General features: G+C 35.5%; 2 protein-coding genes across 3 annotated transcripts in view; one reads left to right on the forward strand and one right to left on the reverse strand.

Annotated features, from left to right (window-relative positions):
• The window catches only part of pkmb (pyruvate kinase M1/2b), a 10,881-nt gene extending 10,090 nt beyond the window's left edge, over positions 1-791 (reverse strand). The window contains exon 1 of the mRNA XM_008411965.2: positions 739-791. Coding sequence (XP_008410187.1) covers positions 739-776 — 38 coding nt within the window. The 5' untranslated portion in view covers positions 777-791. The remainder of the gene's footprint in view (positions 1-738) is intronic.
• A 5,382-nt stretch (positions 792-6,173) lies between these two features.
• The window catches only part of LOC103466421 (poly [ADP-ribose] polymerase 6-like), an 11,634-nt gene continuing 2,903 nt past the window's right edge, over positions 6,174-14,904 (forward strand). The window contains exons 1-20 of one of the 2 annotated variants that reach the window (XM_008411963.2): positions 6,174-6,436; positions 6,524-6,580; positions 7,246-7,323; positions 7,930-8,027; positions 8,115-8,175; positions 9,261-9,351; positions 9,421-9,487; positions 10,184-10,333; positions 10,424-10,556; positions 11,797-11,928; positions 12,433-12,528; positions 12,877-12,969; positions 13,041-13,166; positions 13,245-13,310; positions 13,417-13,484; positions 13,584-13,632; positions 14,254-14,366; positions 14,443-14,515; positions 14,599-14,668; positions 14,757-14,836. In XM_008411963.2, the coding sequence (XP_008410185.1) occupies positions 6,578-6,580; positions 7,246-7,323; positions 7,930-8,027; positions 8,115-8,175; positions 9,261-9,351; positions 9,421-9,487; positions 10,184-10,333; positions 10,424-10,556; positions 11,797-11,928; positions 12,433-12,528; positions 12,877-12,969; positions 13,041-13,166; positions 13,245-13,310; positions 13,417-13,484; positions 13,584-13,632; positions 14,254-14,366; positions 14,443-14,515; positions 14,599-14,668; positions 14,757-14,836 (1,647 nt within the window). In that variant the 5' untranslated portion in view covers positions 6,174-6,436; positions 6,524-6,577. The remainder of the gene's footprint in view (positions 6,437-6,523; positions 6,581-7,245; positions 7,324-7,929; positions 8,028-8,114; positions 8,176-9,260; positions 9,352-9,420; positions 9,488-10,183; positions 10,334-10,423; positions 10,557-11,796; positions 11,929-12,432; positions 12,529-12,876; positions 12,970-13,040; positions 13,167-13,244; positions 13,311-13,416; positions 13,485-13,583; positions 13,633-14,253; positions 14,367-14,442; positions 14,516-14,598; positions 14,669-14,756; positions 14,837-14,904) is intronic. The other variant, XM_008411964.2, reaches the window with a different exon arrangement.

Raw genomic sequence — 14,904 nt, forward strand, 5'->3', positions numbered from 1 at the left:
ACTGTGGGAGGAAACCGGAGTACCCGGAGAAAACCCACCATGCACAGGGAGAACATGCAAACTCCATGCAGAAAGACCGGGGTCGGGAATTGAACCTTCTTGCTGCAAGGCAACAGCTCTATCAACTGCGCCACAGTGCAGCCCCGTGCAGAAACATTTCGTCGTTAAATCTTCAACCTGATTGTGTGTAATATCATTCTTAAAACAAAGATACTTATTGTTTTTTCTTTGCTTGTGCCTCTTTTTCGTCCATGAAATGTACTAAAACTAGCTAAATTAGCCCTCCGACCTCTAAACTTATTTTGTAAACATTTAAAATACAAAGTGTAAAAAGCTTTTACAGATGCTATTCAGCTAAGAAAATGTAAATATGAAAAATAGAAAGAAAAGAAAAATCTTTCTTTTCTTTAATAAAATAACAATTGTGTAACACGTGGCTGTGTAACACGTGGCTGGCCAATAAAATGCTTGCTATTCTTAAATGAGAATCTTTTATAAACGTATTTTTGTAACTGAAACGCAACAGAAGGAACAATAACATCGCAAGATTAACGCTGAACTCTAAACGTTTTTGTAACTGAAATATAACAGAAATATGCTTTACTAGCCGCTAAGCTAAAAAAAAAAAAACTACCAAAAAAGATAAAAAGAACAAGAACACTTCTCTACATTTTATCAACAAAAGAGAAATCAACAACAACACATGTCTAAATGTCTTCCAAACGCACAAATACTTACATAACTGGGAATTTACTAAGTTGAAAAGTAAACAACATTGAGAAAGTTAATTAGCCAAAATTCTTGTACGGTAACCGTGAAAATTACCTCAAAGATTGTTTGATGTGAAGAGCGCTCACTCGGCCATGTTTCTGTAAAATACAATGAGACGGATGTCACACACTGATCACATTTCAAAACATTTTACATTCTGTAAATGGATTTAGTCGTACAATTATGAACTTATTAAGGTAACTTATTTCCACTACAAACTGTTTACGGTATATACACAGAAGCTGTAGCATCACAGGAAGGAGTAGAAGCTCCCATAAAATATCCTTATTTGATGGGGTTTAGCTAACTGATATGCAGAATGGAGAAAGTTTTCCTTGTGTTAAGATTTTCTTTTTCTTAAATATGACTGAGTCTTAGGGTCATTGTAGGTAGAAGAAAAAATAGGAATACATTTCCAACGAAAATCTCATAAATTTTGACATTAATCTTAGAATTTTTCTAGAAAAAAATACTCAGAAATTTCTGAGATCCAAAGGTTGAAAATTTGCTCGAAAAATTCTGAAATTTTTAGATTAATGTCAGAAATAATATCAGAAATTTCTCAACTGCAAAAGGCAAAAAATGGTAAGCACAGACATTTTGAGATTAATCTCAGAAACTTCTAGAAAATTAGTTGGGAAATTATGATGTTTAAAAGTCCAAAAATTTGCTTAAAAAAAAGAAGAAAAAAAAAGACATTTGGAGTGTAATCTCAGAAATTTTGTGGAAAAAAAATTACATTTCCCAAAATTGAAAATTGTTGACAGTTGGAATTTTTTCTGAGTTTCAAAAGTCTAAACTTCCAACTTTTGAAACTCAGAGAATTCTGAGTTTTTTTCTTGCATATTGTCACTCAGCGTGTTAGTGAAATCCATGTTTTTTTTTCCTTGAAAATTTCTGAGATTAATCTCAAAACTTTAGTTTTTTTGGCAGAAATTTTGTCTTCCTATTTCTCTACCTGAACGGGAACATGAACATTATAACATGGTTTTAATTACAAATCTTTGGTAATTATTGAGTCAGTAGGTAATATATTTCATTAAATTCAGATAAAGGGTAGGATTAAATAAGCACACTTCAAGTTTCTAGAGTTTCTAGAGAAAATATCTTAGTACACTTGAAATAAGACAACTTAAAAGTAACTTTTCAGCAAGAAAACTCCTTAATATTTATAAAACACTACTAGTTCCATTGGCTGATAAATAAACTTATAAGTAAAATGTCTTCTTGTAAGTGAAATAATATGCCAGTGGAACTAGAATTTGGTTGCTAGGTGACGTCCTCCACTTGGCTGGGGTTGCTAGGTAACGGGAAGTGCCAGTTGATAGTTACATATGTGAAAAAATCTGCCAATTGAACTGACACTCTTTTATCAGTATTAAGGAATTATTTACTGAAAACAAGCTTGCTATATCTTGCTGAAAAGTTACTTGCAAGTTAGTTTTGTCGTTTTTCAAGCATATTAATATATTTGCACTAACAACGATAGACCAAAAATACTTGGTAATATTTAGTGTTTTTGCAGTGTGATCACTTCTTCTTAGTCCTTATCGAACAGAAAAGTATTGGTAAACAAATTATTTTGTTCTCGGTTATGTATGCACATGTTTTTCTCTGTCCTACTCTTTGCTTGTTCTTTTGTTTTTTGTTTAAAAATAAATACAAAAAAATCTACAATGGCCGTAATACGATATTGTACTTAAATGCATAATTAGTATGTTTTGTGTAAAATATATAAAGAAACAACAACACGCAGTCTGTTCAGTAGTTTTTATGTCTGTCTTCTCTTTTTGTTTTGTGTTTTTTAGATCAGCAGGGTTCCTCTTCCTGCTTCCACGCCTGGCGTTCTTCAGAGACCTGGTGGAGTTATTACCTTGTCGGGAAGGAGACAGGCGATGACTCAAGTGCATGTAACCTTATTATGGACCAACTCGGTGGGCACGACACCAACACCCAGATTTCTAGTTAGGCTCAGGCAGAAACTTCACCAAAAATAGAGGGTGGATGTGCACCTCCGTCTGGCTGCCATGTTGTCACGATAAATCATGTCACACAGATCTGAGCGACCACTAGTTCCAAGACGCATATCTAACATACCGTAGCTCACATAAAATCAAATCCTCCCCATGGGCGTTGTCAGCATATACCTACAGATTCCTGTCTGGTAATGAATATGGTCAAGATGAGCCGTCTCATTACTATCTGGAAATGCAGCCAATACAAGGGGAAGGGAGTTTGCCTTTACCAATCCAGAGCATGCACTTCAAAAACACAAAATCTCATGAAGTATTTTTTATCTAGTTTCTAGTGCAAATATTGTAATGCATTTTAAACAAGTAACTTTTCAGCAAGGTTGTTTAAGTCAATAATTCCTTAATATTGATGACAAAATACTGGTACCACTCATAACATGGGGAAACTGCTTGCTATAACTGAAATTAATACTTATTAAATCATTATTAAGACTTTATTTACTTAAAACAAGCCCTTATATTTTCCTGAAAAGTTACTTGTAAGTTAATTTTGTCTTATTTCAAGTATAGAAGGATATTTGCACTAGAGACTAGACCAAATTTACTTGCTAAAACATTTGTGTTTTTGCAGTGTGGATGATTTTAATACTGAAAATAAACAAACATGACAAATACTTGTTTTAATTCCCAGATCGAAGAAAAACTTCACTATGTTTTCATATAATTTGAAAGAACAAGCCTAAATTTGCTGAGTTTTTGCACAAATGGCCAAAGGTTCAAAACGTGCGACCTTGGATTTAACTTTAAATTAAAACTCTCACATTCTCTGAAGCAACAAATGAACCTATAAATTGGCCAACATTTTGCAGCATGTAAGGACTTTAATTTTTTAGGAAGAAGAAAACTGATTCTAAACTCTTACCCAATACAGAAAAGGATACATTTACACACCGTAAATCCAAAAGAAGCCACTGCCTAAGAGAAAATACACAACTCCACTCAGAGTGAAACTCATTTGAAGTCTAGAATCATCATAAAATCAGATTAACAATTACAACTGTCCCTGAAAGCGCAACACAACCCATTACAACTATAGAACAAAACCTAAGGTCATGACAGTCACTTTAAGTCACATTTAATTTCATGTGTCCATTTTCTATCATCTTAAACGTTGGCTAAAAGTGCTGTGAAAAGCTGTGAAACCGGAATGTGGGACAGGCTCAACAACTCAACTCCAGCTCCCTCTTGTGGTCGATTGACTGAACTGCCTTAAACCTCCTTTAATTTCACGTGTCTGCAGTTTTATCCTGGACGATGAAACTAGATGAACTGCTGAAGTTTTGTAACCTGAGCGCCGACAACTCATCATTGCAGACGTGTGAACATTATGCAGACGTCACTTGATATAAATTGGAAGACAAACAAGACCAAGTCCATTTTCGTTGCCTTATGCAAGATCACTTCGCAAAGTACGTGCTTCAGGAAGGAAATCCAGATCATCCTGGGGGATCCCGGCGCATATCCAGTTCAGAAGGGATGAGCAGCTATTCACAGACGTTCTCCAGTCCATCTGGCTCAGTTTCAGCTATTTTTCAAAGAATAAAGCGCAAAAATGTTGGTGGAAACTGCATCATTTTCCATCCACTTCACAATAAGGCTGCAACTAACGATTATTTTAGTTAAGAGTTAACGCATCGATTATTCTGACCATTATTCGGATGACAAAAACTGGCACATTCTGAAGATTTTTCATTTAACTCTATTTTATATTAGAAATGCATTAAAATATACAAATAAACAAACAATCCAATTCCTTTTAAAATAAGAAAATAATTTTTTTAATCGTCAAATATGCAGGAGCGCAACATCCCTGTAGTATGATTGGTCATTTAGCAAAACAAAACAAAACAAAATACAATCAACAACATCTATAAAAAAACTCAGTCCTTTTTGCTTTAGGTATTAAGACATTGTCGGGCTAGTCTGTCAATAATTCAGTTTTTTGTTTTTGTTTTGTTTTGTTTTGGATTACCTGATTTATAAATATGAAGTAAAAGGTTCTTAATAATTTTTGTATTTTTTTATAAGAATTTGAACCAGATGAAGCTAAAACTGTTACTTGAGGGTATTTTGATAGAACATATTTACAAACAAATATGTTTATTATTGTTGGAAGCTATGAAAGCTTACTGCAAGTTGCCTGAGCTGTAAACAACTATATTACCCATTGAAGAGAGAAGAGCCGATCTGAACGGGGTTGGTGCAAATGCTAATAACATTTTTGGAAGCGTCGCTAATACGGACTGAAAGGCTTCCTTCACTTTCTCCGCAACCATTGCTGAACAATTCTACGGCTATGTTTACACTGCAGATTTGAATACTCAATACCGATTTTTTTTGTGAAATCCCGATCTTTTCAGCGTGTTCATTTGCACTTCCAATTATATTCGACTTGTTTGTGATCTCTGAGCAGCAAACGAGTTGAAAGTGTCCCGCATGCGCTGTAGAGGGCGCTGTAACGTCACACGTAGCGAGCGTGCCAACCGCCATAGAAGAAGAAGAAGTTGTTTAGTGTTTGCGGATGTAAACATGGATGCTAATGGTGGATCATATCTTACAATTTTAAAGTTGTTATTCAGCTGAGCAGTAACAAATTAATCCTCATAATTCGTTGTTTGTCTATTCGACGCAGAATAGTGACGTTTGTCGAGTATCAATGAGGTTCAGGTCGGATGAATGCAACTTAAATTTGAAAAGATCAGATATATATCGCATTTAGAGCCAAATATCCAAGTGGTCTATGGGTCGCATTCGAAAAAAATCCGATCTGTGTTGTTCAGACTGTCGGGAAAAGATCAGGTACGGGTCGCATTAAGGCAAAAAAGAAGAAAGAAAAAAAGTCGCTTTTGGGTTCATTGCAGTGTGAAGGTAGCATAAAGCAGCGCAGAAAATCGACGAAATCGTTTACGACTTCTACTGGTGGCCGATTTGCCCGATCAAAAATCGACCTGAGACAGTCAGAGTGAAGGGGAGAAAGCCAGACAGTGTCGTAAGAGAGACGTTTTGTGAGCAGGCTAGCATGAAGCCCAAGAATCCATGAATTTGTTCTCAATCAACCCCCGACACAAACATCTTTAAGTAGATTACCCCGAGAAGACCTGTCGGGAGAAGAAGTGCACCGATGCACGGAGTCGTGGAAGTATATCTAATCTGACCAGACTGCAGAGCAGCAGGCGACTGCTAACAAGGCTAACTGCTGATTAAGGTCAGCGGTGATGCAGCACAGAGACAGGGTGACTAATAGATGTCAAACAGCGCCTCAGCCGCCATCCATCAACCCCTTACAGCACTGCTCTTTGTTTAAATCACGATGTTAGACGTGACTCGTAAAACTGATTTCATAAAAAAAAAAAAAAAAAATGCACTCTGAAAGTTATAGAGACAACAAGCAGCGCAGCTCTCTGCTCCTGCTCAGGTGTAAACCGGAACTTCCCCTCAGTCTGAGTCCAGTCATGTGACCTGCAAGCCAGACTGGACATGTGGCGTCCCAAACAGAGAGAGAGAGAGGACTAATGAGCAAGAGCTTCCAGACAGGAAACCCTCTTTTAGCTGGGATCTCCCTGGGAAACCTGCTATCATTTTCATCAATTTGTCTGAAATATGAGGAGGCCGAATATATTCCCAGAGGAGAGGTAAGAGCTATTTTGTATGTAACTTACTGGGTTTATTATTTATTTATTGTTGAGAGCTTATCAAGTTATTATTTTTAATGATTACAGTCAACGTGAGGAAAACGCTCATCACTTCTGACAGAGAATCAAAGAAATGACCACATGGTGAGTCCATAAAATCAACATGTTGTTTTCTCCTGGTTCAGTTTTATCAGTGGTTCACCTGGACTGGATCAGCCCTCTAATATTAAAAATAAAATATAATAAATTTCCCCAATTCACTGCTTCTGGCAAAGTTAATTTGACTATTGATTTATTTTTGATGGGAATAGCAGAGATCAATGAATAAATAACTAAATAAATATAAAAAAATTAAATGTCAACCAAAGCAAGTGCTTATTTATTTAACAAATGGATAAATGCTAGCTTTTGGTTGACATTTAAATAAATAACTAAATAAATAAATGTATGTGTTTAGTAAATAAACATTTATGTATTCAACAAATACATAAATTCTATCTTTTGATTGATATTTTAAAAAGGTATTTATTTATTTATTTTATTTAACAGAACAATATTTCTTTATTAATATTTGTGGATATTAATAAAATACATGTATTTATTAAGTAAATATCTAGATAATTACTTAATAATAACTAAGTAAATACTTAACTATTTACTCAATACATATTTGCTTGTGAGCCCCAGCAACTCTCTTAAATAATTACTTATTTACTTGACAAATTATGAAATCAATTTATACGTAAATGAATAAAAATAAATGAATAAACGAATGCTTTTAGCTGACAGTTCTCCTCTGCTAACCACAGGATGAGTGGCAGCAGTGGGCTGAGAGCTGCAGCGATGAAGAAGGCAGCGACTCAGAGGACTTCCTGTGTAGAATCCAGGTGATTTTCACTGAGACTGTAAAAAATAAAACCTGGCAAATTATATTTAACCCTCTTGTTCCCATCCTGCCAGTCAGACAACATTTTTTTAAATTATGCACTTTAAACCCTGATTGCACAGTCAAAACACACACAGTGTCGTAACTTTCAGACAAAAAGAGGCAGAAACACTCATTCATTGCACTTTTTTATTTTACGGGACAATTTTTAAATCTAAACAAATCAAAGTGGTCTATATCCATAATTCAGGTCATAAGAGCATTAATGTAAAAATAACAGATTGAAAATATATTTTAGCAGATAGAAAAATACTTTACTTGAAATTTCATCTTTTTTGTTAAGTTTTATTCAACGCCATCAGATATGATTGTCTCCTTAAGTATTTCATTATTATTATCATTGTGTATTATTACATAATTGCATCTGTGCTGCAGTTATTTCTCAGTTTAAGTCAAACTGAGACTAAATATTCCCTGCATTTTGCGTTGAAAGCATTTTCTAATCGCCACAGGACTCCTCCCATTTAAAGTATTTCAGCCCTGCAGCTCCCTGCAGCGCCGGGCCATCAGAGCGAACGTACAGTAAGCATATTAGTGTTTGTCTCAGCAGGAGAGCTGTGCCACTGACCTTTACCACCATCACCAGCTGGATGCAGACGTGGCAGCCGTCCGGTCTGTGTACTCAGATGCTGCCGTCTCTGTCAGGTAGAAAAATCTTTTCTTGGGTTCCTGAAGATGTAAAGATCTGAGCTGAATTTTCCATAAAAGTTCCCCCTTTTCCTCTTTTGCTAGGGAATACCCATCCATTGATGGCATGGATGTGGAGCTGAACATTACCCCCCACATTGTGGATGTAAGTTAAATTCTTGTTTATTTCAAAATATTATAACTTAAAAAACTCATTTAAGTTAAGATGATTTATACGTTTTTATATGTTGAATGGAAAAACCTTGATCAGCATCAATTGCTCATTTCTGATCAGCTTCCATCAGTGTTTATGATTTATATTTGTTGATGAGTTCCAAGTCCAAGTGGAAGGACTCCTTTCCATCACCCTAATATTTACGTCCCTCAACAGATTCTCAGCATATTAGTGAAATCAAAATATTACTTCGAATTTTAATTTGATTGTCATTGGTCTCATTTTAATGCAGAAAAAAAAAAGAGGGACAGTTTGTTGAATAGTTTCAAAAATCGCTACAGGCTCAGCTGGTTTTTAGATTGCAGTGGAGTACTGGGGCCACTGATGGTAGAAAGAAATTTCTGCCAAAAAACTCATAAATTTTGAGAATTATCTTAAAAAAAACATCTAGAAAAGACAAGGGAATTTCTGAGTTTCAAAAGTAGAACATTTTTCAGCTGTGGAAATTTGAAATTTTCAAAAGTCAAAAATGTTCAACTTCTGAAACTCAGACATTTCTTTGGTTTTTCTAGAAAATTTCTGAGATTAATCTCAAAATTAATTAGAAATTATGTAAATTTCTTAGATTAGAAAAACATTTTTTTTTTCAACTTTGGAGCTCGGGAATTTCCATGTTTTGTCTAGAAAATTTCTGAGATTGATCTCAGAAGTTTCAGAGTGCTTTGGCTTTATTTTTATCCACGATGGCCCTAATACTTCGTCCTATGAGAGAGTTGGACTTTTAAAAAACACAATAACAAAATTACAGCCCAGTAGGCCAAATACTTTAAAAAGTTAATATCCTGTTTTCAAAAGGTGTATTTAAGGAGTTTTTTCAGTTTTGTTGTATAATAAAAAAGAAACATGAGACTTGAAATTTAACAGTAGTATATTTTTATCAGCTCAAACCTTCATAGACGCTGAAAGCTGACTGGAAGTTATGCAGCTTTCCTACAGTCTTTTCTTCCAAACATTAAAGAAACCAAACAGATTACAGATTTCCGGTTCGGTCTGATCTCAGTGTTTGGTGTCTTCAGGTGGAAGTGGCTAAAGCCTGGAGGATTAATCCATCAGAGCCAATCATCATCCGGCTGCACTTCTCCCCGTCTCAGTACCTGGACGGACCCGGTGAGCCCCAGCAACTAAAACCTCAACCAATCCTCCTGACGTCTGAGTAATCGATGCTTCTCACCACAGCTCCCTCTGTGGACGTTTTCCAACCATCCAATATTGACGATTTCAGTATAGGAAGACAACTGCAAAAGTGAGTTAGTGGATAACTCACTTTTATCCACTAAGAGATAAAAGTGAGTTATCTCTTAGTGGACATGGAGATTTTTTTATTTTTTTTTTTTGCATTTCCTTGCAATAGATTTGGAAATAAAATTCAAATCTGTACTTTACTTTAAAATTGTTCCAAGTAACTGTATGAAAATTGAGCTACTAACTTTGACAGGACATTAGGGCCATTATAGATAGAAAAAAAAGGGGTAAATTTCTCCCAAGAAATCTCTGAAATTTTGAGATTAATCTCAGAAATGTTCTAGATAAAACAAGGAAATTGCTGAGGTAAAAAATTCTAAAGTTTGCGAGAGAAAACTCTGAAACTTTGAGATTATCCTCCAAATTTTATTAATATGAAAACTGGGAAATTTCTGAGATCCAAAAGTGGAAAATATTTGACTTTACTATCTCAGAAAACATGCACTTTTTGTTCAAGAAAATTTATGAGATTAATCTCAATATTTGAGGGGGTTTTTTTTGCAAATGTTTGACTTTTATATCTCAGTAATTTTCATATTTTTCTAGAAAATTCACAAATAAGATATTATGGAAAAGCCTTAGAAAAACCTCATATTGCAAAGTAACGCAAAAGAAAAAAGGAATCTTCCATACATTATTGTAGCTAGAAATAATTCATGGACCTTCTTTTGGTTACCATTTTTCGTTTGTTCCTCAGTATTCTCAGAGTCTTCATATCTCAGGAGTGGAAACATCTGACCAACGACAGCCCTGTTGTCCAGAGAAAGAGCAGACACAGCTGGTTCAGGCCCAGCGGCACCATCAAGAAGTTCAGCGCTCGATTCAGCGTTTGGTTACCACCTTCAAAGTACGGCAAAGCTTCATAAAGCATCTCCTCTCTCCTCTTGAATGGCTCAGTTCATTGATGCATTTATCGCCTTTTCTCCAACATGAACAGGCCAAATGAGATGCAGGAACCGGCTGACAAAGAAAGGAATGCAATGAAACGGAGTCACTTCACCAGTCACACAACTTCTTATGACATAAAGAACTCAACGGGAGAACTGTTCACTTACACAGCTGGAGGAAAGGTTGGGACTTTTAATAATTTTAATAATTTGACGCGCATGCAGACGGAAATGGTTGTGTTGCAAAGGTTTAGCCATTTTATTTACCAAACATGTTTATTTTGCTTGGAATTAAATAAAAATTCTAAACTCAATTTGTGTTAGAAATGTTGGTGCTTAAAGTGGATCCAAAATTAACATTTTACATGTTTTTGTACTTCCATTTGGGTCTCAACTGCTTCTAGAAACAATTCATGCACTCAAAAAAATAATGTATTTGGCAATAAGTTACATTTATTTTTGTTGTCTGGAAAATGACTAAGTCAGAATCAACGGGCACTGGGCTGTTACCTAGCAACCACAGCGGAGCTCCGCCCGTTACCTAGCAACCCAGGCAGAACTCCAGGATGTTTGGTCAGCTGGTTTAATTGCTGTACAATGGCAGCTAGAAAGGACAGTTTTTATAATTGTGTAGCTGTTTATAGCCATTTCAACTGTGAGTGAGTTGGAGGCTGTGGCCAGCAGCAGCTTCTTTGGATTTAAAGTGACAGAGGCCCTAAAATAACTCATTCTGAAAGGAGCTCAAAATATTCAGAACTGAGCAGACAAAAATATTATTATCTAAGAATGATTTTGTGCAAAAAATGTAATGAACATTTTTTATATCCCCCATAATCATATCGTAACCTGCTCAAAGAAGCATAACAGGTCATAAGAAAAGCCCCATTCTCCATTTGAAATTGCTAAATTTGCATAAAATCTGATGTAGATCCCATTGAACAGTCTCAGAAAAACCTAAAGAGAATTGAAACAGAAATAATTTCAATGTATCTTTAATAGTTTATTCAAAAGAATTTATCAACATTTCTAATCTCATTGGTTTCAAAAGATATAGAGAAAGGCATGGAAAGATTAAACCTAAACTGAACTTTCAAATACAACATTTACATTTACAACAACTTAATATACACTGCTCAAAAAAATAAAGGGAACACTTAAGCAACACAATATAACTCCAAGTAAATCAAACTTCTGTGAAATCAAACTGTCCACTTAGGAAGCAACACTGATTGACCCGACGAGGGTTTGATTTACTTGGAGTTATATTGTGTTGTTTAAGTGTTCCCTTTATTTTTTTGAGCAGTATATATATATATATATATATATATATATAAATATATATATTGATTTGTGTGGCGTTGTTTCTATAAATGGGCTCTGAAAGTTGGAAGTGAACAGAACCAATGTCCGGTTTTTCCTGCAGAGAGTGATGGTCTCAGCGGTCAAATCTCCAGCACATCTGAGCACCAAGCAGCTGGTGGAGCTGCTGTTCACCTCCCAGGCCATCAGACACTGTAAAAGCGCGCCGACCCTCCAGCACGGCTTCTTAGTACAGGCAAGGCGGGATTCTGTTGACGCAAGTAGCGGGATTCTGTTCGTCCTTAATAGCTTGATGCAGCGATGATGTGTTGGTTCAAAAACACACATTCTTGTTTTTTTAAAAAACGAATCTCAAGTCAGCACAAATACTTAACGTTAAAAGTTTAGCTTCAACTTTCAGCCAAAATCTAAAAATGTAAATGTTAAAATGCTCAGTGTTGGTTGTTTTCAGTTACTGTAGGATTTATAGTCAACAATATGGTTTCCCTGTTTTAATCCTCAGTTTTTTGTTTAATTTAAGACACTAACAGCCAGATAAGAGGCGCTGAGAGTCTGGCATTTTTTACTCCTTAGTGTTTTAAACAGCAACAAACAAGTGGAGTTTCTTCAATGCTATAGTAGTGAAATATACTTTAGCCTGTTTAGCTTTTGGTAAAGTATTGCTTTGTAAAATAGTGCTTTATTTTGTTTCCTTCTTTTCTAATGTTTTAAAATAAATCTAATCTGAATCCATGTGCAGATAATGAGGTACGCTGAGCAGAGAATCCCAACGCTGAATGAATACTGCGTTGTGTGTGACGAGCGACATGTTTTCCAAAATGGGCCGATGCTTAAGGTACGACTTCATGAAATTAAATTAGCTGGAGTTTCAGATGTGTGTGTGTATATGTGTGTGTGGGTGTGCGTTTGTTTGTAATACCTTGTGGGGACGATTTTCCTGACACATACTACATTGTGGGGACCGAAGCCTGGTCCCCGCAAGGGGAAACCCTGTTTTTGGGTCAGGGGTTAGAGTTAGGACTAAGGTGTGAATTGAGTTTTAGTTAGGGTTAGGGTTAGGAAAAGGGTAAAGGTAAGGTTTAGGCTGTAGAAATGAATGGAAGTCAATGGAAAGTCCCCACAAAGATAGCCATGCAAACGTGTGTGTGTGTGTGTTTAATGGAGATTCTGGTTTTGTTTGCAGACTGCGGTTTGCACCAGGGAGCTCTGCGTATTTTCCTATCATACGCTGGGCGTGATGTCTGGAGCTACAGAAGAGGTCGCGACTGGTGCAGAGGTCAGCGACAGGCTCATGTCCTGCAGGAGTGATTTTATATTTCAGTATCTCAGTATTTTCTGCTGCTCCAGGTGATCGACCTGCTGGTGGTCATGTGCAGAGCTGCCCTTCAGTCGTCCCGAAAAAGCATCATATTTGAACCGTACCCCTCTGTCGTTGATCCGTGCAACCCCAAAACTCTGGCCTTTAGCCCCAAGGTATCAGCTGAAAGTCACTGCTCACAAACAGCTGCATATCTTTATGTCGTGTTAAATTATCAATGCTTTCTGTGACAGAGGAAGAGTTATGAAAGGCTGCAGAAAGCTCTGGATGGCGTGTTGCTAATCAGGAGGTTGGCTCAGGTGATTGTTTTAAATATAAAAACATGAACATATTCCTCTCTACTTGATGCCTCCCTGACTGTCAGCCTCAATTGGATTGAATTTAATTAGTTTCTTTCGTATTCAGGGTCCATATTCTGAGATAAAGAAGCAAATGGACAAGATAGACCCCCTCTCTCATCCTTTACTACAGTGGTGAGGGCCTAATCTAGACTGGCATTCAAACTGTGTTAAATTAAAACGTGTTAAATCAGAGGGTGTTTTAAATTAATGTCATCTCTACTTTTCTTAAAGGATTTTAGCCAGCAACAGATCACACATCGTCAAGCTTCCACTTAACAAGGTAGGTGGGTTAAAATACTCACAGGCTAAAAATCTTTAAAAGATTCATTTAGAAAAAATATGTACAAAAATGGAGTCTATTCTCAGAATAATAAAATTAACCTAATATTATTATTAGAAAAAAGTTATTACTGGAATAATAATAGTAATAATAATAATAATAATTGTTATTTTGAATGATAAATGTATTACTAGTAAGAAGTTTATTCTAATATATTTATTATTTATAATAATGATAAATTATTATTATTATTCCAATAGTAATTTTATTCTCATAATAAAATTATTAATGGAATAATAAAAAGAATGCATTCATTATGATAAATGATTTGCAAATAAATTTATTTAATTTAATACTATAAAACTCATAATTTTAATAATACATGTATTATACTGAATGTATTCTTTTAATCAGCTTTAATGCATGTATTAACATGTATTAAGAAATTGATTGTTACAACAATGTTATTTTAAATAAATGTATAATAATAATAATAATAATAAAAACTCATAAACAACAATAACTTATTTTTTCTTTATTGTACCGTCTTCATCACCATGACTACATCATGGTTTCCTTTAAAATCTTTATTTTCTCTTTTCTCTCCCGTGAATCTGACAGCACCTGAGGTTCATGCGCACACCCCATCAGTTCCTGCTGGTCAGTGCTCCTCCGTCCAAGGAGGTTCGCTTTCAAACCGCCAGGAAATTATACGGCAGCACTTTTGCTTTCCAGTGAGTGAAATCACGTCTGAACGTCGCACAACGCTTTGACCAAAACCTGATTATAAAAACGTTCTCTTTGCTTCAGCGGTTCTCACATCGAAAACTGGCACTCCATCTTGAGAAAAGGCTTAATAAATGCGTCGTACACAAAATTACAGGTAAACCTAAGAGGAATATTGGCTCCTTTACAGCTTCTGTAAAATAAAAAAGATGTTGAGAAACTTATTTTGTTGTTTTGAAGCTTCATGGAGCTGCTTATGGAAAAGGCATCTATCTGAGTCCCATTTCTAACATATCTTTTGGATATTCGGGTAAGAATACATACTTTATTGCCTTCTAGAAAACTTCTTTGTCAATTTACAGCTTTCGTAAATCATTTTTTATTATCTCCCTGGTTAGACATGGGAAAAGGTCAACACCAAATACCAACCAGAGAGGAACTCAAAAAGAAATACAACAGAATAAATAAAATCGAACAGGTCAGCTTAATCACATTTTGTACTTTAAGAAAATATTTCCTGTTTATTATATCTCTTCGTATATATAT

This window comes from Poecilia reticulata, linkage group LG6 (genome assembly GCF_000633615.1).
Source record: "Poecilia reticulata strain Guanapo linkage group LG6, Guppy_female_1.0+MT, whole genome shotgun sequence".
Classification (NCBI taxonomy): domain Eukaryota; kingdom Metazoa; phylum Chordata; class Actinopteri; order Cyprinodontiformes; family Poeciliidae; genus Poecilia; species Poecilia reticulata.